Source organism: Mustela putorius, unplaced genomic scaffold (assembly GCF_011764305.1).
Source record: "Mustela putorius furo isolate JIRA1106 unplaced genomic scaffold, ASM1176430v1.1 tig00000743_pilon_pilon_pilon, whole genome shotgun sequence".
NCBI lineage: Eukaryota > Metazoa > Chordata > Mammalia > Carnivora > Mustelidae > Mustela > Mustela putorius.
Genome location: NW_025421464.1, coordinates 1,884,291 through 1,906,184, shown reverse-complemented (window position 1 = coordinate 1,906,184; position 21,894 = coordinate 1,884,291). Strand labels below are relative to the sequence as shown.

General features: G+C 51.9%; 1 protein-coding gene across 1 annotated transcript in view; it reads right to left on the bottom strand.

Annotated features, from left to right (window-relative positions):
• The window catches only part of XKR7 (XK related 7), a 28,685-nt gene extending 7,774 nt beyond the window's left edge, over positions 1–20,911 (bottom strand). The window contains exons 1-2 of the mRNA XM_004746805.3: positions 20,325–20,911; positions 356–558 (exon numbers count right to left, since the gene is read on the bottom strand). Of these exons, the coding sequence (XP_004746862.2) occupies positions 356–558; positions 20,325–20,911 (790 nt within the window). The remainder of the gene's footprint in view (positions 1–355; positions 559–20,324) is intronic.
• Between the last annotated feature and the right edge of the window lie 983 nt (positions 20,912–21,894).

Sequence of the window (21,894 nt, the reverse complement as noted above, 5' to 3'; positions counted from 1 at the left end):
TGGCGATGGGGTCAAGGGCCTCTTTGGACTTAGCAGAAATGGGGTCTTCTCTGCTCTGGCAAGGGGGAAGGGAGGAGGGGGAGAGCGGGAGCACCCAGCGGTCCCAAAGGGAGGCAAGGAGGTAGAGGGACCAGGCTCCTCCGGACATGGAGGGTAACTGGGCCACCGGAGGTGACATGGGGGTCTCCAGCGGCCTGGAGGGTGATGAGAGTAGCGGGAGGAGGGGCGCCTTCAAATCCCCGACGGCAAGTGGGCCGAAGTGGGGGTGGTAGGAAGAGTGGGCGGGTGCCCCTGCAGCGGACTGCGTTGGAGGAGTGAGCCCTGGGGCGAGGGCGGGCGCGAGGGCGGAGCTCACCGGGCAGCAGGTCCGGCTCGCCGCCGCGGTGCACCAGGAGGCTGAGCTGCAGCACGAGCTGCGGCGCGCTGCGCAGGAAGGTCTCCAGCAGGCGTAGCATGCTCACGTCTGCGCTCTCGAACAGCATCCGCCAGTAGAAGTGGCGCCGCAGCCGCTCCCCGCGCCAGCGGCTCTGCAGCCCCAGGTACATAGCGCGCAGGTACCTGCGGGAGGGACGCCGTGCTCAGGCCTCCGTGCGCTCGCGTCCCCCTTGCGGCTCTCAAGCCACCCCCGGCCCGCAGGCGAGCGCCGGGGGGAGGGGGGACAGGTGCGCAGGGTGGCGTCGCTCACTGCGCCCAGCAGAGCAGGTGTCCTCGGCTGTAAAATGGGCAGATCGGAACGATCCCCTCCGGGACTGTCGTCGAAGGAACTCCGAATGGGCTCATTATTAAAGCACCGGCACAAAGTAAGCCCTTAATTCAGCATTCTTTTCATCATTCTCGCAGGATTCCTGACACCTGACAGTGCACTGAGGTTCCACTAGACCCGCTATTGTCCTCACTTTACAGACGAGAAAACATTAGACCCAGAGAGGTATGCCACCTGTCGGAGGTCACCCAACTAGGAAGCAGTGGAACCAGGATTCAAACCCAGGCATTCAACCCCCAGCTTCCTGGCCTGTTCCCCAACCCCACCTCTAAGTGCCCAGTTCTTCACCGTAGGACACAAGGAAGCTACTCATAGGTCCCCTGGCAGGTGAGACTTTGCTGCTCCCTCTTGAGCCAATTTCTCTCAACAAACTTTATGGCTCCAGCTGCTCTGCACAAGCCACAGACCTTGGCTCCCAATGTTCTCTCTTACCGCTCTGGAACCCCCTGCCCTGTCCTCCAGCCCCACTACAGCCGATTCCCGGTAACTCCTGCTTTTCTTCCAAGGCTCCAGCTTTTAAAGTCACCTTTTCTAGGAAACCTCTGCTGACCGCTTTCTACCTGGGGTAGGGACCTCTCAACACAGGCTCTCTCTAACCCACAGTGGACTGTGACTGCCTACTTCTCCATCCATCTCCCCCAGACTCTGAACTTTTTGAGGATGACAGGGCAGCTTGCTAACCGCTGTACCCTCAGTTCTTAGCACACCATGGGTGCTCAGTCAGTGTTGGCTCAAAGAGTGAACGCAGGCATGATTGCAAGTTTGTCTTCATTGAATGGAACTCTGGTCACCCAGCAGGGGGTATGGAAGGGATTCTGAAGTCCTGAGTTCAAGTGCCAACTTTGCTTCTAATTTACTGTGTGACCTTGAGCCAGACCCTCTCCGAGCCTTAGTGAAACCTCTCAAAGTGGCTGTAAGGATGAAATGGATTTGAAAATGCTTTGCACCTGGAAAGTGCAGTGCCCGTGTAGGATAAGAAGGGGCTGCCACCCAGGACTCCTCCGTGTCCTTGTTCTTTGCCCAGCAGCTCTGCCCTGGGCTGTTGCAGCCACAGATCCTGACCCCGCAAACCCTGAGTTCTTTGATTCACGGGGCAGGCGCATCCTTTGCTGAAACTAGAGAGCACTCCTCCAGAAGTTATCTCGCCAGAAATCAGGGAGGAAAATCCCAACACAGGTTCAGTGATCCTGTTACTTGAATCTGAGATCCGAGAACCAGGTGTTTGGGGGTCTACTACAAGATGAGAAGTGCTGGCATTTTTAAGATGTTGTTTGGGAACCTGGGGGCCCACTATATTCAACTGTGTGTTGCCAGCCCCAAGAGAGGCATCAGGGTAGTCCCTGGAATTTGGGATCACCTGATACCCAGAGTTTCCCAGGAGGAGTATCCCAGTCATAGGAATGGCATAGCCCTCCCTGGGGCTCAGTTTCTCTATCTGCCAACAAGAAAGATGGGCTTGATGACTCTGGAGATCCTTTTAGAGCTACCATTCTGGGACTCAAACTCTCTTCCCCAAAATATGGCTAGAAACATCCTATTCAGGGCCCTCCTCCCCATCCCTGGGTCTTCTCGGCACGAATCAATGGTGTAGAAACACCTTCAACATGACACAGTGTGGGACTAGCAGCTGGGAAGGGGAAGAGGCCTGTTCCCTCAGAAGCAGAATCAACAAAAGCAAAGACCCCTTGGTCTAACTCTCCCATCCAATGCTAGAATTCCTTCGGCAAGTCCCAGCCCCGTGTGTTTACACCTTCTGCTTGTGTGCTCCCCAGGATGGGGAGTCCCCACCTCTTGGAGCTTCTGAGCACCTCCAAACCTGGATTGTGTTTCTTCTGATGCACAGAAATTTGTTTCCCTGTACTTTCCATTCTTAAGGCCCCTGAATCCCCCCCCCAATAAGGATCCCTGAAGCATAGATTCATGTATCAAATATATTTTGATCGCTTGTTATATGCCAGGCCCTGTGCCCTTAAGTATCTCAGAGTCCCATGGGACAGAGACAAGGTAAGACCTGAAATAGATGCTCTAAGATGTTATGGAACCCAGCAAAGAGATGGGTAGCTTTAGCTGGAGCAGGGAGATCAGGGAAGACTGCCCAGAGGAAGAAACATTTGATCTCAGCTTTAAATCATGGGTAGGATTAGAAGGCAGGAAGGAGGGAGAAGGACATTCCAGGCGGAAGAACCAGCCAAGGCCAAGGCAGAGAGGCACGGCCTCTCCTCCTATGAGAGGGCACGGCCTTTTAGGGTAATGGCCAGTGGTTTGCAGGGCCTGGAGGGGTGGCTTTTCACAGGAAAGGCCATAGGAAGACTGGAATTGTGAAGGGCATCAAATTCTGGACTGAAGAGTTCATCTTTTATTTTAAATCTGAATTCTATCCCACAGTCAGGGGGATGTGATCAGCTTGCTGGCTTAGAAAGCTCGCTCTGGAGGCTGGCTTGGAGGAAAGCCAGGAGAGGCTGGAGTTTCGGTCCAGGCCTGAGCTGACAGGCTGAGCTAAGGCAGGGCACCGAGGAGGGGCAGAGAGCAGAGGAGGGGATGGCCAAGGGGTGGGGGGGCTACGAGAGAGACCAGGACGCTCTGTAGGGCTTCGGGGGAGCCCAGAACACAGACTACCTTTTCCAGCCTCTTTCTTCCCCCAGACCTATTCCCTTCTCTATTCCTGTGGCTCTGGCTTTGAACAGAAAGGAGAGACCAGCTGGTCCAACGTGAAGGGGCCTGGGGAGTTGGGGGGAGGGCGACACCCTGGAAGTTTCTCTCAGGCTGGAGGACCATCTGTTTCCTGGCCCGGGTCAGCATGAGGGAGGCCCTGGCCCGGCCAGCATCCATCACCACTTGACAGGCTGCCTGCCCACCTCCCCGCCCACTCCTGCCCCCTCCTCGGCTGGTTCCCAGGGCCCCTCGCCCCAGATAACCGCAGACAAAGGGCTCACCCAGCCCAAGGCTGCTGTGGGCTGAGTAGGGAAGGGGAGGGGAAGAAAGGAGGCCTCTGAATCCCAAAAACGTGGCATTGGGCAGTGTGGAAAGACCACGGCACAATCTGGGGATGAGAGGACCTGTGTTCAACCTCACTCTGCCTCTTTTGGCAACAGGACCCAAAACCGTGACTGTTCCTTCCAGCCGGCACTAAACGCTCGTTGCCAAGGGCCTACAAGGTTTTCACGGGCCTAGGAAACTGTTGGAGGCCTGGGAAAAAAATTGGCTCTAAAACACAGGGGAAAACTGCAGAATCAAAATTAATAAATGTTTAATTAAATGTCTGCAAAACAGAACATGATATCAGCCGGCCGACGCAATTTGGCTTTTATCTGGTTATATATAATTTACATTTGGTGTTTGATGTGGCTGCATTTTAATATGCCTGATAGATGTGGGGCCCACAAAGGTTTTAAAACAGCCCTGCCCAGGACATGTAACCTAGTTCCCTGTGCCTCAGTTTTACCTTCTTTAAGAAGGGGCCGGCACTCACCATCCTGCCTGTGTCACAGCCCCTGGGGTGAAAGGCAAGATGGTAAGACGCTGGGCTTGTGGATTTGCTTCCCAGCCCTGACCTGGATGCTGTGTGGCCTCAGGTGGTCTCTTTGCCTCTCTGAGCCTCATTTTCCTCTCTGTTGTGAGCATTGAATGAGGTGATGGGTTCGAAAATAATTTGTACACTAAAAAGGGTGTGCGCATAGGGAGAGGGAGCACATGGTAGGCAGAAGACTCTGGCTCCTGATCACCAAGCAGCCTCCCTTGAAACCTCCTCCAGGAAGCCCACCCTATTCCACTCTAGTTGAAGGGTAGTTGGAAGAAGTTGGTTTTCACCACAGATGGGACGAATATTACCCATAGAGAAGGATGCCTCATTTCAGAGAAAGGAATCCCACCTGGGGAGGGGGGCAGGTGCGTCTTGTTTCTAACAGTCCATCCATTCTCTCCACCTTGGTTCAGACCATCATCTTTTGCCTTCTTTGTGGGTTCCCTATATCCACTACTGCCCCCCTGTAGTCCATTCCCCATGTGGCAACAGCTGGGGTACTTGAAAAACCAGTCCAATCGCATCATTCCCCTTCTCAAAACCTTCCGTCACACTTGAAATAAAGTTCAAGGGTTTCCCTTGCTTGCAGGCCCTAAACCATCCAGCCCTGCTTGTTTTCCCATCTCAAGCCACTGCTTCTTTTGTCGCTGGCATTCCAGCTGCCCTGGAGGTTCCTCGAACCCAGTCTGATGTTCCTGACTCAGGACCTTTGCACTTGCTACTTGCTCTGCTTGGAACGCCCTTCCCCCAACATCCTCCTGCAGCTAGCTCCTTACTGGCTTCCATGTCACCATCTCAGAGCGGCCCCCCGGGTCACCCATCCCATGGGCGCCCCAGCCCTCACCAAACCCCTCTCATCTGTCTTATTGCCCCGTCTGATCTTCTTCATAACATACGCTATCAAACAATCTTACTGATGTACACACTGATTTTCTGTTTTATCACTGCAGTTGTACGAGTGTAGGGACTCGGGTGGCCTTGGTCACTCCTGTCTCCCCAGCATCTGTATGTGTAGTAGGCATTCAATAAATATTTGTTGAATGAATAAAGAGAGAGTGTTTGCCTATGTCTTTCTCCTGACCTTGCAGAGTTTGCTTACTGCCAGGACTCCTGCTGGGCAACTCCTGTCCTCACTGACTCATTTCTGTCCTTCCTCCTCCAGGAAGGCTTCCTTGGTATTTCTTCACCTGGTTGGGCCCCACACAGCACTGACTTCAACTGCCCGAGGCCAGTGTGAACCAGACTTAACAGACAGGTTTACCGTGTGGGAACAGGCGCTCAGGGGTCTATTTTGTGTCTAATTTGCTGACTGCCTATCATGTGCTCAGAGAAGCATGTCCTGGAGGAAATTGGAAGAGCAGATAAGTGTGTCCTGTTCAAGGTGGGGTTGGGGGCAAAAAACCACACAGCTCTAGGGAGAAGAGAAGGCAGCAGACAGTGTGTGAAATCTTATTCAGGATTCCGTAAAGCCACCCCGTTGCCTCTGAGAGCAGGCAAGAAACAGACGGAGCTCATTCCCTGCTTCCTGGGTCTGGTTATCTCTGTGACCCAGGAACCTCCCATCGTCCCCCAGACCTGGGCCAGTGATGGGGTTGGGGGTGGGGGGGACGGGCTCCTCTCTAATGGGTAGAAGGAAGGAGGAAGGGCTTTCATGTCCCCGAGAAGCCAGGAAGCTTCTGGGCCCAGTGTCTGGGTCGCCCTGCTCTCTCCTGGTTTTGGTTCTTATGTCAGCTGGAGTCTCCAGTATCAGGCAGGATTTCTGGTCTGGGCCTTCGTCTCCATGCAGACGGCCAGCTTGGACCTGTCCTTTTGTCTGGCCTCACATCCTGGGTCTGGGCCACTCTCTCTGTCTGCCACTCCAATCAGCCCTTCAATGAGGGGTTAGCCTGTTTATTTTTCTGTTTATCTGTCAATCTGTCAGTCTTGCCCTGAGACCCTGAGTCAGTCCACCTGTCTGTCCCCTGTGCTAGAGGTCATGTTGTTACTCAAATACTAGTCAGACTGACCCTAGGGTCCTGGGTCAGCCTGTCTGTCTGCTCTTTGAGGCTGGGAACATCAGTCTGTCTGTCCATTGGATGTCAGGATAGCTTATCTATCCCTTTGGATACTGGGCCTGGTTTTTCGTCTGTCTGTCTGTCTCTAGAATTCTGGGCATGCCTATTGGTGCGTCTATCTTTCAGTCTCTCGGCTGCTTGGTCTGTCTGGTGGTCTGTTGCTCATCTCGTGGCTTGGCATGACTGCCAGCTCTCCTGCCATCCACCCCTGCCTGCTCCTCCTCTCCCAACTCTGGGTCTCTTTCTGTCTGTCTGCGTCTCTCACATCCTCAGCTCCTCCATCTGTCGGTCTCGGCGTCTCTGAGTGTGTGTTCTCGCCCCTTTCCACTCCCCCTCATGGCTCTGGGCCAAAAACACAGCAGCTTCCAGCGGCTCCCCCACTAGGGCTCCATCCAGGAACCACCTCCCTGCACGGCGAGCTCTCCTGTCTCCCACCCGGGCCAGGCCTGCAGACTCTGGAAGGTGAGCAGGCGGCACAGAGCTGGCAGGGCTGGTAGGAAGGAGCAGAGACCCCACGCGAGCTGAGCCCCTTACTGTTCTTCGGGTCTGTAGGGGGACAGTGTGCAGGTGTGAATAATAATGAAAATAGCTCACATTTACTGAGCACCAGCTGTATGTTAAGCCTTGTCATACAGATTGTCTGTTCCTCCCAGCCAATCTTTGAGGTGGGGCACTATTACCATCCTCACTTTACAGATGAAGAAACAGAGCCAGAAAGAGAGTGGAAGTTGTATAAAGCCCCACAGCAAATTAGCGTCAGACCTAGGACTCAGACTTGGTTCTCCATGGGCCCCTGCCTCGGAGAAGGTGGCTCGGTTTCCTGGAATGTGGGCGGCATGGCTGCCAGGGAAGATCGATGCTGGGCAGGGATGGACCTGAAAGCTTTGCCTGGAATGGCACGGGTTCAGAGAAAACAGGAGGAGAGGTGACCGTAGTCTCTGGAGTCAGGGGACCCAGGCTCAATCCTTCACTGGACTTTCTGCGAAAGTCCAGGTCCTCTGGGGGCCTCAGTCCCCCTCTGCAAAATGAGCCCTAGTAACAGGATTCTTGCCTAGGGAAAGGGATTTCCATAAGACCCCTCACCCCACCTGTCCAGTTCTGGTGATGGCAAATGTCTTGAACCCAAGTGCTTCCCTCCACCAGGGGGCATCACTCTGGGGCCGGCCACTGAACTCTGAGCCAGGGCGGCCTCCCTCCTCGCTGGTCTCCTTCCTTCCTTGCCCTCCTGGAGCTTAGTCTTAACACAGCTGCCTGAGGGATCCTGTAAAATCCTAGATCAGGCCACGCCATGCTTTACGGTACACCGTGACCTTGAGATCCAGGTTTGTCCACCTCTAGGACCTCAACTCCCTCCATCTTTCCCCTCTGAGTCCCCAGCTCTTTCCTGAATGCCCCAGGCCCATTCTGGCCTCTGGGCCTCTGCCTAGAAGGGACTTGAATTCTCATTCTTTTCATCTCACCTCCGTGTCACCTCCTCAGGGAGGCCTTCCTAGATCCATCCCCCCCCTCCACGAAGCACTTCTATCTGCCCCTCTGGCCGCTTTCCGCCCTGTCATCCTGTTTTCTTTTCTTAATTAACACATACGACCCCCCCAAAATGGCCTAATTTCTCGCTTCCGTATTTGTCATCTGTCTCTCCGATGGTGCAGGGACCCTGGTTGTCCTGTTTTCTGCTATACCCCCAGGGCCTGGCATCCAGTTAATGTTCAATATTTATTTGTTTCTTTAATGAGTGAATGTGTGAATGTACTTTATAAACTCTGCTTTGGAAGCTCCCCAAGGAAAGGCGGTCAAGGGCAGAGGGAAAGGACCCAAGCCCAGGGGAGACCTGTGTTCAGATTCCGGAGCATCATTTACTATCTGCGTAGTCTTGAGCAAGCTGCTTCCCACCCTGAGCCCCTCAGCTCAGTGTCCACTTTATGGGGTAGGTATGAAATCAGAAAATAGTGGTATGCATAAAATTTCCAGCCCAGTGGTGGGCGCTCGACCGGTGGGAGGTTCAAGAGGCTGGGAGACTCAGAGAACCCAGCAGGAAGAGGAGGCCTTTTAGTTTCCGGTTTAGTTCCTGGTAGACCTGAGATCTGCTCCCAGGCTGGCTTCCCCAGATGCTCATTGAATCTGTCCCCAGGAGGCAAAGGGTCAGAGAAGTCCCTTTGCGGGGAGTCCTAGGGCAGGGTCTTTTTTGGGGGTCTTTGTCCTTCCCCTGAAAACAACTGCCACTCTTTGGAAGGCCTTCTGAATGTACTTGGCTAAAATCCTCCCTGAAGCCCTGGGAGGTTTTGTGGGCACGATCCCCATTTTCTGGACCGAAAAGAGGAGGGTTATTTGACATCGACTCACCCAGCACTTTTAAAAACCTACCGTATGCCAAGACCTGTGCTAAAATGCTGGTGGACACGACAGTGAGCAAGACAGACCCAGCCCACCTGGTGTGACCCAAGTAGGAGAGCTGGACATTGTTTAAATCAGCGTGTGAACGGGGACAAACACTCCCTGGCTTCCAGACATTCTCCAAACAGGACTCTGGGCTCCAGCACTGAGGAAGACAGGGCCTGGTCCTGCTTGCAGGGGGTGTGGCCGTCAGGGAAAGCTTAGGCAGCAGGTGGGTACTGAGCTGTGATCGGAAGCAGGCACAGGAGTTAACTGGCTGAAGGAGGGAGGAAAGGGAATTTCTGGTGGAGGAACAACATGGGCAAAGGTCCTGAGTGGCCAGGAAGCAGTACATGGTCGGAAGCTGTAGCTTGGAGAAGGGGGTGAGAAAGTGAGGGGGGAAGGGGAACATGGTGAAGCATTTGGCCTTTATCATAAGAGTAATGGGGAGCCACGGAGAGGTTTTAAACAAAGGAACAATGGTACAGCTAGCTCGTACCTCTGTCTTTTAGAGGGAGCATTCTGTGGGCAGCAGAGCGGGGGAGAGGCAAGGGAGGAAGGTGGGTGACGAGTTACAGCTGAGAGTTGAGTATGGCCCCCCACAGAAGGACATGGACTCCAGAAGCAAGCAGCAGGCACTTGGAGATGTGACTCGCCCAAGGTCAACAGCCAGAAGCATCAGAGCTGCATCTCAAATCAGGAATGGTGTCTCCCGCATTTCACCACCAGGTGCAAATCAAGCTGAGTCAGGCCCTGAGGACCCAGATGCAATCTGTGAGTCCTCTGGGACAAACTGGACCCCCTCCCCTTCCTTGCAATGGGGCCCAGAAAGCTCTTGTAGGGAATGGCCTGGAGGCTCCCTTCCCATCTGTCGATCCCTCAATGCTGAGCGCTCCTGTAAGGATGCAAAATGGGACCTTCCTGGGGTTGGCAGCCAAATGAGTCATAAATGTCAGAAAAGAATGTGATTTTACACGTTTGGCTCCTATTTCGTGCAGCGCTGAGAGCCGGGCTGTTTCCCTCCTCCTTAGCAGCCCTCTACGAAGTCACGGCACCTCTTTTTTTTGCTGGGCTAAGGCCAAACATTTCCCTGCCACTAATTTTAGGCTCTGGCTGAAAAGCTGAGACCCTCTCCTCTCCTACCCACTGCCATCAGGTCTTCTTTTCAGTCAGCAGGGAAGCAGGCAGTCCCCCTCCAGCAAAGCCTTTGGGACCAGGTTCCCACCTCTTTTGCCCTTCACTGTATGAATACAGCCAGATCTCTGCCTCTCTCTGGGTCTCACTTTCCCTACCTGTGAAATGGATGCAGAGCAGAGACTAAAGTCCAGTCCCCCATACTCTCGCCCAGGGCTCGTTGCTCCAAACCCTCCTACTTCTCTCTTTTTCTCATATCCCTGGGCAGAGTTGTCCCTGTGTGGCCAGGCATGAGCCAGTGGGGGAAGAGGGCTGGGTCCCGTCTCTTGGTGGCATCTGAAAGTAGTTGGAGACCCAGGAAGGCAAAAAGTACCACTTCTATCTGTCCCTGGCCCGAGAGCCCCTAGAAGGTAGAGAGGCCAAGCTGTTATTATGGGGGTACTCTGAGAAAAGAGAGCTGGGTGTCTTGTCTAGAAAGCAGAGATGCTCTAGCTGATTCCTGCCCTGGGAGAACGTGAGCCCAGTAGATGGAATTTCAATTTTTTAGGAATAGGTGGATATGAGAATATTTGTGCTAAAAAAAAAATCCAATTTGGAAATGTTGGCAACTGATTTTTAAAAACACCGTATGAATTTTTATTTATTTTTATTATTTTTTTAAGAGAGGGAGAGGCGATGAGGAAGGGGCAGAGAGGGAGGGAGACAGAAAGAGAGAATCCCAAGCTGCTTCCATGCCCAGCAAAGAGCCTGATTTGGGGCTTGAATTCACAATTCTGAGATCATGACATGAGCTGAAATCAAGAGTTGGATGCTTAACTGACTGAGCCACCCAGGCACCCCTACCATATGAATTTTTAAGAAATTATTAATCTTTTTTTAAGGTGTGATAATGGTATTATGTATTTTAGTTATACTTTTTATAAAAGTCTATATTTTCATTTTTTTAAAAAAGATTTTATTTATATACTTGAGGTGGGTGGGGGGAGGGCATGAGCAGGGGGAAGGGCAAAGGGAGAAGAAGACTCCTTACCAGCAGGGAACCCAAAGCGGGGCTCCATCCTAGGACTCTGGAATCATGACCTGAGCCAAAGGGAGACGCCCAACTGACTGAGCCACCCAGGCACCCAAAAGTCTAACTTTTTAGAAATGTACTGAAATATTTACGGATGCAGTGGCATGATGTCTGAGATTTGTTTCAGAATAACATGGAAGGGAAAAATTGGGGTAGGATCCAGACCTATAGGGTCCAACATCTAAGTGTCCTACTCTAGCCACATACGGCTATTTAAGTTTAAATTAATCAAAATTAAATACAATTTAAAATTCAGCTTCTCAGTCCACTAGGCACCCTTCAAATGCTCAATAGTTATGCATGGCTAGTGGCTGCTGTATTGAACAGTGCAGGCATAGGGCATTTCTATCATGGCAGAAAGTTCTATTGGATGCCACTGGCCTAGATAAAGCAAGGTTGGCCAGGAGTTAATTGCTGAAGCAGGGCCGTAGCACGGGGGGCATCATTATCCTGTTCTCTCTACTTCTGTATATTTAAATTTTTTCCACAATGAAAGGTTTCATTAAGCAGTAGGGACACATGAACACATCCTTGGGCTGGATTTGCCCACAGGCCCACAGGCCAATGATTTGCAACCAGTGGTGTGACAGCTAAGCCTCGTAAATGCCCCAAGTTCGATCCACAGAGTCTTAAAACTGTAAGGGGCTTTGCAGATCATCTAGTTTACCCTCCAAACAGAGGGCAGTAGGCCCTGCTGTCACTTCCCTGCCAAAGTCAGCTGCTCCTGTCTGCACGCGGATGGCCCCGAGGAGTTCACGGCTTTGGGAACAGCCCCCTCTGTTCCTGGACAGCCTGATTGTCTGGATGTCTTGTTCCTATCCAGATTCTGCCTCTCTTGGACACTGGGTTATCATCTGTCTTCACACTATCTCTGGAGCCACAGGAAAAAAGTGTCCTTCCTTGAAAGGCTGTCTGTGGATGAGGGTTAGAGAATGTTCAGACCCCTGAGGCCCCTCCTCCTCCCCCTATTTTGACTAAGTAAGTGAGGTGGGCTGCTACTTGGTCCAATAATAATAATTGATAACAGTAAATATTTCCTGAACATAGATATATGAAAGTCCCGTGCATTTATGTGATCCCAAGACATGTTTACAAGAACTTTAAGAGGCGGGTACTCTCACCATCCCCATTTCACAGATGAGAGTAGTGCTCTGGCTGCTGAGGCAACTTGCCCAGGGTCACACAACGAGGAAATCGTGGAGCCATGAGCCCACCAGCACTCCAAGCTCTCAGCTACCCTGCCCTCACATCTGAGCCCTAGGGAACTCACCCAGTGTTCTTGAGCCCCTGATTGGACTTGGCAGATGGTGCCACTGAATCCCAGGCAGGGAAGTGTCTTGTTCAAGATTCTGATTTCAAACATTCCATTCAGTTTACAAGAACATTTACTGAGCACCTACTGGATCCATCCTGAGCCAGCCATTCACCACACCAGCATCCTCCTGGGAACCTAGCCTCAGGACTGTTCCGACCACATCTTATACAAATATAACTTTGCTGCCCTTAGCCTGCATTTGTCCGCTGCCACTGTGGAAGGCTGCAGATGGAGGCCTGGAAGACCCCAGCAGTGCCCATAATTACGCCGGGGTCCCACACTGCCTTAGCACCCCCACATCAGCCATGGACACAAAACCTGCTTCAACAGACTCACGTTCTAATAATTACTAGGGACCTCGCTGAAGCTGGCCAAGTGCAGGGTCCCCGAAAGCAACAGAGGCTCTGCTCTGGGCCAATCACCATGGGGACCAGGGAAAAGAAAGGACAAAGCCTCACCTTCCCAGAGGCTTGTCATCTGGTAGGAAAACCAGCTAGGTGGGCAGGTGATCACAACAGAATCTGATGGGGACTGTGGGACTGAAGAGGAATGAGTAATTGTGCCCAGAGGGCAAACTCTGAGAGGAAAAACCCAGCATGTTAACAATGGGTACTTTATAATCAAATCAAAATTTTAAAATATCTTTCTGATTTTTTTTTCCCCTCTCCAAAGCAATACATGGTTGATTGTGTTATAAGAATACTCTTAACTAGCGGAGGGCAGGGTCGCATGGTGGTCACACATGTGGGTTTGGGAGCCTGACAGCCTCCCTTTAAGCCCAGACTTTGCTACTTACAAACTGGGAAGCTGTTAGCACTTTGTACCGTATTTCCACAACTGTAGTATGGGCCAGTAAGTCTAGCTCACACTAATGGAACACTTATGCTGAGTCCTGGGCAAAGCAGGCTCCTTACATTTATCAATAAGCTTTCATTATGGCTACCCGTCTAGCCATGCGATGTTATCATCCCACCTCACAGATGAGGAAACTGAGAGGGGTTAAGTGATTTGCCCAAGGTCATACAGCTCACACGTGGCAGAGCCAGAGTTTGAGCTCCACAGCCCTCGTTCTTTGTCACCACACCCCCTACTTGACAGAATTGTGGTGAAGAGGAATGATCTCATTGAAGTTTCTAGAAAGGTAACTAAAATTTTCAGTAATATCTGGCTTTCTAAAAGCAGGTGAGTGTATACATGTATTTCTTAATTAATTAAAAACTGAAGGAAATCTTTAAGCAATACAAGAAACATCTAATTAGTAAGTGGAAATCTCCCATAACCCCACCTCTGTGCACCCCCCCCCAAGATTTTGAGGGGAGAGGAGTCTTAGGACCTTTTCTGGGCCACCTGAGGTTTCAACAAGAGCCTACAGTTCCTTAATAAACAGACACGGCAAATAAACAATTTCCACTTTAGATTGAAAGCAACAACTTGGGGCACCTGGGTGGCTCAGTTGGTTAAGTGTCTGCCTTCGGCTTAGGTCATGATCCTGGGGTCCTGCATTGAGCTCTGCATCCCCGCTCAGTGGAGAGTTGGCTTCTCCCTCTGCCCCTCCGCACTGTTTATGCTCTCTCTCTGCTCTGTCTCATTCTCTCAAAAAATAAATAAATAAATAAATAAAAGCTTAAACAACAACAACTTGCCTGATTGAGGGAGTGGGAGGTGGGGTCTGAAGGGTTGAGGGCAGGATGGGTTTGTTCAGGGAAGGTTTCTGAGCTTGACTTTGAAGGATGCGCAGAATTTCACTGGGAGGAGAATGGGACAGGGTGTTGCTAGAAGGACCACGGGCAGCTGCTCAGAGGCATGAAGGGAAAAACTGTGTGGCTTGCTTTTTAGGGGTTCAGAGCAGTGAGGAGACAAAAGGCCAAGAGGCAAAGGGCTCTGACGCCAAGCTAAAGCATCCGGACCTGCTCGAGGGGCAGAGGGGACCCCGGGCTGGCCCTCTGGCTCTGGAGTAATGGCAATGTCCGAGCTGAGCATTTGAAATATCCTTCCGGCTGCAGGTGGAGGCGGGATGGGGTGGGGTGGGGTGGGGGGAACTGGAGGCTGATAGGATTTCCCAGGGGAGGAATTTCAAGACCCTAACAAAGGCAGGGTAGTGAATGGAGAGGCCAGAGTAGATCCCAACCCATCCTCCTTCTCTCCCTAGGGACCTTCGCCCCAGCTGCCTGGGTTCAAAGCCATTTCCTGGCAGCCCTCCATCCTCCCCACAGGGCTTCTCCTGTGTGGTCTTTATAGATCAAACAGGGGACGCTGGGCCCAACTGCCGCCGCTGTGTCTGTTAGGAGCAGCTCTAATGGCCTGTTGCAGCCGGATGGGCAGATAGAAGGGGATGGGGGGCGGGGGAGCACCTCCTGGAGAGGAGTATCCCAAGAGGTGGGTGGCAAGGCTGGCCTGGAAAAACCCTGCAAAGTCAGAACAGGAAGGAACCTTGTGGATAATCCTTGAATTGGGAGGTGGGGGCGCGGGGGCAGGGGGTTGGGAGCTTGTAAAATGTTTCAGCTGTGGTAGTCAAAACAAAATCCTAGAGAGGTAACCCAAATATCAGAAAAGAGAGACTCAGATTTCAGGTTGAAATGATGGTGTGAAGGCCGTGAAAGAGTCTGAAAACCACTGTGAAATCCAACCCCTGACCAGTTTAATAGAGAATAATACAAATAGTAAAAAACAAAACAAAACAAAATTTAAAAAGTAAAGACTGAAGAGATTTGCACACTTCCTGTGTTCCAGGCGCTGTGCTAAGCACTAGGTGTACATTATTTAATGTACATTATTTAATGGGAAAGGTACCATTATTAGAATGTCCATTTTGCAGATGAGAAAACCAAGGCACAGACAAGTTATGCCATTTGCCCCCATCACAGGAAGTGGCAGACACAGGATGTATGTGGCAGATTGCAGAGTGTGAGTTCTTAATCATTAACATTCTGGCCCCAGTGGGGAAAATGACAAAAGAGGGACAGATACTAAGAGGGACAGGCACCTTGTCCGCTGTGCCTGAAACAGACCCAACCCCCACCCCCCACCCCTGCCCCAGTTACTACCCTGGTCCAGCTCCCATCTTCCCTCACCGGGATCATGGAGCAGCCTCCTCCCAGGTCTCCAGACTTATCCTGGCCTCCCACCACTCTGTTTTCTGACAATCAGGGTGCACACTGTAAAACAGAAGTCAAGACCCGCTTCCTTCCCTGCTCAAATTCTCTGGGGCTCCCACTTCATTCGAGTGAAAGGCCTCGTCTTCCCATGGCCTATGGCGCCCTGCACGACCCAGCTCCAGCCAGCCTCTCCACCATCATCCCCTTCACTGTCCCGGACCCTCTGCTTCAGCCACTCGGGCCTTCTCCTTGCTCTTCTCTTTCCCTCTGCCTTGGGCATCCTTCCCTAGGCCTCCACCCAGCTCACCCTCACCTCATTCAGTCCTCTGTCCCTATGCCACCTCCTGGCAGGGGCTTGCCTGGACCACCTTCCCTCAAAGAGCCACAGCCTCCTCCCTGGGACGCTGTAGCCCCCTGAGCTGTTTCATTTCTTCCATAGCACTTATCAGAGGGAAGGCCTTACCATTAGATTTTGTATTATGTTTATAATATATATCATATTTGATTTTATTTGTTTATTGGTTCCCCCATTAGAGTATTGATGGCCACAAGAGCAGAGACTTTGTCTTATTCCCAGCATGTAGCACAGTGCCTGGTATACAGTAGGTGCCCCATATATGTGTGGAATGAATGACTACAGATTAAATGAACAGGTACCTTTGAGGCCCTCTTGCCCTCCTGCCCCCTCCTTGGTCATGTGTGAAGTGAGCAAATCTTCCGCAGCGATGAAAGGGAGTAGTGATGTCACCACTCACCTCCAAGGGTCCTGAATACTTAACAATGGGACCAGCCCTTCTCTAAATCCTCAGCACGCATTATCAGATGAAACTAGAAACAACCCAGAAGGTGGTACTATGATGGGCCCTAGATGATAAAGGGGCAACTCAGGCACTGGGAGATTATATAGCTTGTCACCATCACATACAGGAAGTGAGCTGAAGACATTTGAATCCAGAATCTGGACTCTTAACCATTAAGCCAATAATATAGCTTTCCAGAGAGAAGGCCCAGAAGCTGACTTTCACACCCAGTTGGTCACTAATTCATTTCAGAACTTCTCTTGAGTGCAGGTGTGTGAGCAGGCAGAGGGAGGGAGCGGTGGTGGGCATAGAGGGAGTGTTTAGAGGTAAGGCCTTCCCTCTAAAGTCCGGCCTGCCTGCCTCCCTCCATCCCTCCTTCCGCATTTTGGGTCCGCAGATCCTGACAGCCTCAGAGGAATCCTATGCCAGATCATCTCCCACTAATTGGTTTAGCAAACTATGCTTATCTGGGCAAAGCTTGGGTCCAGTGAGTTCAAGATTAGGGAAAGCAGGATTCATGGTTTACTGCTCTGCTGCCCACAGGGTCAGAGAAGACAGGGTTAGGACTTTAATTGGCTTAACAACCCTGAGTGGCTTAACAACTCCAAGGGTTAGGGCTGGGGAGCCCGGGAGGGATGAAAACACAGGTTGCTGTCCAGCTGTCCAGCTCACTGCCAGCTTCATGTCCCACTGAAGGATCTGTGGTTGATTTTCTCAGGGAGTCATCTTTGTGTGAGTCCATGGCTCAGGGATCCTCCCATGCAGCCAGTGTGGGGGTGACAGAGATAGGAGAGTTGGGAGTTGGGAGTTGGAGAAAGCTGGGTTGGCACCTCCCCTCCCCCCTACTTCCTCAGCTTGGACAAGTTACTTGACTTCTCTGAGCCTCATTTTCCTGTCTTATGGGGTATATCAATTGCCACCAGAGGGGAGGTTTCAGGGTAAGATGAGAGCTAGGGTCTGGAGCACCTCATAAAGGGCCTGTTGAGTATACAGGATCCATGAATTCCTTCCCTTCCTCTGCCTCCTCAGGGCCCCATTTTGTGTTTAAAATAATAATAATGCCCATTCCACAGGGTTGTTTGGGAACAGAATCCAGCCTAATCAGTTGAACCCATGTGCCGTCACAGGTCTGTGTTACCTGCCTCCTCAAAGTACACAGACTTTTGATTCAGCATTGTATAAGCTTCAGGAGTTGCAAGCAATTTTTATAATTCAAAGTATTTTATTCAGAATTGAGGGTGTGGGATCAGAAGGTGGACTGACCAGTCTCCCAGGTTGGATCCTGTAGGGCTCAGACATACCTCTCTTCCCTCATTACTCCAGGTTCTACCACTCAGAACATCTGCACCAAGGCCTGCCAAACAGTGAACATGTTCATTGTGGGAACATTTCACGTGGTAAGCAAACATATGCCAGCATTGCTTAATTTCTAGGAATGCCAGCCCCAGTGACTTCTCTCTATCTCGTCTGGGTTTTCCTCCATTAGCCAGACCCTCAGCCATTTTAGAATCCAGAGCTCTGGGGACAGGGGTCCAGAGGCTTTAGCTCTGATTACCAGTCCCAGTGTCAGAATTCCAGAAAGAGAAGGCTCCTAAGGTCATCAGATCTGATAGTCTCATTTTACATACAGGGAAATTGAGGCCCAGAGATGGGAAGTCTTACCCAAGGTCACCTAGCAAGCTAGTTATAAACCTCGGTGGAGCCACGGGCTTCCCGATCCTCGCTCCCAGTCCAGCATGATCCCCACAATACACTTTCTCCCCATCCTCGCCCACAATGTTCAAATCCCTCCCCCTCCTTTCACATTCTTATCTCAGTGCAGCAGAAGCTCTGACTTCTATCTCCTGGAATCTTGGGCTCTCAGACTCATAATTCTTTGAGCTTGGGGAACACTTTAGTGGCAGAACTGCAGAGTGGATAAATGGAACTTGGGCTTTGAAGACCGAGAGTCCTGAGTCCCAGCTCTTCTACTCCTTAGCTGTGTGACCTTGGGCAAGGATGCCCCCTTTCTGAGCCTCCATTCCCTCAGCTGTTACGTAGGAATGACAATACAACCACATCCCAGGACTATTAGGAGGGACACAGGAGATGAAACGGGTAAAATAATCAACCAACAGGCTTGACACAAAGTGAATGCCTAATAAAATAATTGTTACAGAACTATAAGTTAAGGCTCTCATACTCCTAATGCCTAAGTGAAATGGTCCAGAGGTGATCAAAGGGAATGAAACTGGACAAACTGAAGCAAATATCCCCTGTCTAAGTTGCCACAGGCCTGATATTCCTAGATTCCTTTTTTATTTCCCCAAGAGAAGCTAGAACTCTGGATTTTTGAAATATTATACAAGCCAAACAAGACACTTCTATAAGCCATATTCAACCCCAGGATCATTAGTTTGTCATCCCTGCAAAATCATCTCATCCCAACCCCCTCACTTTACAAATGGGAGAGAGTAGAAATAGCTCTTGTATCTGAGAAGCCTTGGAGCTTGAGGGACCCTCAGCTGTCTTCAGCCACTCTCTTGAGACCTTCACCCCTACCCCCATGGTCATTTTTTGCCCTGTTTAAAGGAAACTCAGTTTATCTTCAAGAAAGAAGTATTTGTTTCTTGTAAGTAGATTCTGAACAAGGGGAGGAGGGGGTTTGAGGTAGCCAGTGAGTTGAGGGGCAGCTGGCCCACTTTAGGCTAAAGGGAAAGGGGGATGAAGTTTGGCTGCCAAGAATAGGAAGTTACCATTTCAGAATCTAAAAATATCTATCACCATCTGTCCACTCGGGCACAGAATGATAAATGCAGATTAGTTCCTGGATGTAGACATGAATATTTTTATGTGTCAAGCTAATAATAATACCACCACCTTGTGTGGATAGAGCTCCACCTCCGTATTCCCCCAGGGCAAGCCAAATGGAATATACACATCATCTTAGCAAGCCATGGATGGGGAAACCAAGGCACAGAGAAACTCAGCAACACAACAAGGGTGACACAGCAAGTGAGCAGCTGGGACAAACCCTGGGAGTCCTGTTTCCAACCCTCAGCCCAGTACTGAATCTTCTGAGTTAGGCAGAATGTGTTAACAAGTAGCAGAATAAATATAACAACAGCAGCAATCACACTTTACATCTCTATAGTGACTTTGACTTTTTCTGTGCTTTCCCCACATCTGTGATCATGATAATCTATTACATTCCTAAAATACATTATAGTCTGCAAGGTTCGCATAGACCTCCTCTCACCTGATCATCCCAACAAGTAAGAAAAGGTGATGGTAGACCAGTGACATGAGACAAGGAGGGATTCTCCTTTGTTTCACAGGTGAGGAAACTAAGGCTTGGAGGGAGGTTTATCTAAGATCACATAGTGGGCAAGTTCATTCTCTCAGTGCACAGTAGAGCCTAAGTTACCAGAGCAATTTTGATTCAAGGGGAACCCCAGGTTCAGAATCCCCCCCACCGGCCCCCGCCTCCCCCATCTACAATTAGCTCAGCTCAGCAGACAGACTGGAAGTGGGCTGTTTGTACAAAGCCTCAGTTTTGTTTTACTGCCCTGGGATTAAAGGACAGCTAGTGGCCATCTAATCTCAGATTGAAGATCCCAAATCCCCTTGGCCCTGTTGGGGTAGGGGAGAGAGTGGGGGACTCCTAGGAAAAAGAAGAAGCCAGACTGCTTCTCAGCAGGGTCTGGCACACCCTTAACCAGAAGTCCAAAAAGTTTGGGCGGGATACTCATTTAGCTGCCTCAAATTCTGTTTCTCCCGGGAGGCTGGGAGTGGACTGCAATCCCAAACTGAGAACCCTTTGCGAGCAAGGAAGGACTTCTGAGTTCTTTCCTAAGCTGAGGCTTGGCACTCAGGCAGAGGAGTGGGCTGGAGGGAGCCCTGGGGCCCTGTTCCAAGCTTCACACATTCCCTTCAGCCCTTCTCATTCACACCCCTGAGGATCACTTTCTCTCTTCTTGTCCCATTCCTTCCTCCCTCAATGGCCAGATCAGAGAGGATGGCACTGGGGTTGGTCAGAGTTTGAGGGCAGAGGTCAGAGAGAAGCTGGCAGAGAAGAAATCAGAGCTGCAATAGGGTGGGGCGGGGCAGAGGTCAGGACGCAAAGGGGGCCTGGAGAGGTCAGAGTAGGGTTGGGGCGACAGGTAGACCCTCGCCACCCCCACTTCTCGAGCTCAGCTCCCTCCACCTGCGCTTCTCCTACCTCCAGACCTGGCCGAGCTGCAGGAGGTGGACGAGGGTCTGCAGCAGCCAGACGCAGAGGCGGCAGCAGCGGCGGCGGTAGGCGCTGGCCGAGGAGGGCGCGGGCCCAGGACCCAGCTGGGGGCTGCCTTCTTTGGTCCGGAAGGCGGCGGCGCTGTCCTTGGTGCTGATGGAGGGCCCGCCGGCCCCGCTGTCCTTGGTGCTGACGGCGGGTCCCGGGGCGCCCGCGGGTTCCGAGTAATCGTAGACGAACCAGCGGAAGCTGAGCAGCTGCACAACCAGCGAGGGCAGGAGCACGAATAACAACGTGAGGCCGAAGTAGGTGCGCTGACCCTGCAGGTAGTAGGAGGCCGCCAGCCACAGGTCCGTGGCGCCGTCGGAGAAGAACACGAGCAGCGCGCACAGCACCCAGCAGCAGTCCCGCAGCTCGTAGCGCGGCCCCGAGCCCCCCGCCCCGGTCACTACAGGGCTCCCGGCCGCCACTGCCGCCGCCTCCCCGCGCCCGCCCGCACCACTCCGGGCTCCTCCGGCCGCCCCCTCCGGCCCCGGGCCGGCCGCGGCCGCCGCTCCATCCGACTTCGCGGCCATGTTGGCGGAGCAGGAGGCGGGGAGCGACTTCCGGGCGGCGGAGGGGGTGGGGTGCGGAGTGGGGAGGACCCTGTGCGGGAGGCTCCCGCCTCCTCCTCTTCCTCCTCTCCTCTTCTTCCTCCTCCCCTCTACTTCAATTATTCATTCCCCTCGGCGCTGCCCCCGTCCTTCCCCCACCCCGCCAGGGCTGCGGCCGGATGGGGGCAGCTCCCCAGGGAAGGGAGGGGGGAAGGGAGGGGAGAGCATCCCAGGTCACCCTCTCCTTCCTCCCTCAGAGGCGCGGGGCCCCAGCCACACGCTTTCTGCCTCTCACCTCCACCCCACTGCACTTCTTTATTTCCCTTTTCTTCACCGCCCCTCTCTCCAAACTCTTCTCTGCCATTTATCTCCTCTGTTTACCTCCAGTGGCCTAGGTCTGAGGAGGGTAGGGGATAGGGGACTTGGAAGCAAGGCGCTGCCTAGGCTGGCACCTCAGTAACTCTTTATCAATCACTGGATGCTAACTAGCCATTTCCTAGTTTCCAGAGTGTATGCATTTTGTTCCATCCCTTTCTTTGATCTTGAAGAGTCCCTTTTCCTATTGTCTTTTTCTTATTGGTTTGAATGAGAAAATTGCAGCTCTGAGAGCTGCTATCTCTTCCCCCAACTCTCCCCTTTCCTCCCTTGGGGACTGTTTTCTTCTGGCCATAGCCCTAGAAGAGTTTGGCAGGGAAGGAGCAACATCAGAGGGAATACCAGGTAGAGGGAAGAGCAAGTGAAAGATCTGCAGGCCTAAGATTTAAGGGCATATTTTCAAGGAATTCTGAACCACACAGATCCAGGGAGGTGGGAAGCTGGGAAAGATGGGGCTGGATAGTTCTGAAGGATGAGATCCTAAATGTCCAAAAGATGTACTTTACCCAGGAAGCAATGGGAAACCACTGCAGAATTTGAGCAGGAGACAAATGTGATCAAGTCTGGATTTGGAAAGAAGCCCCTCTGCA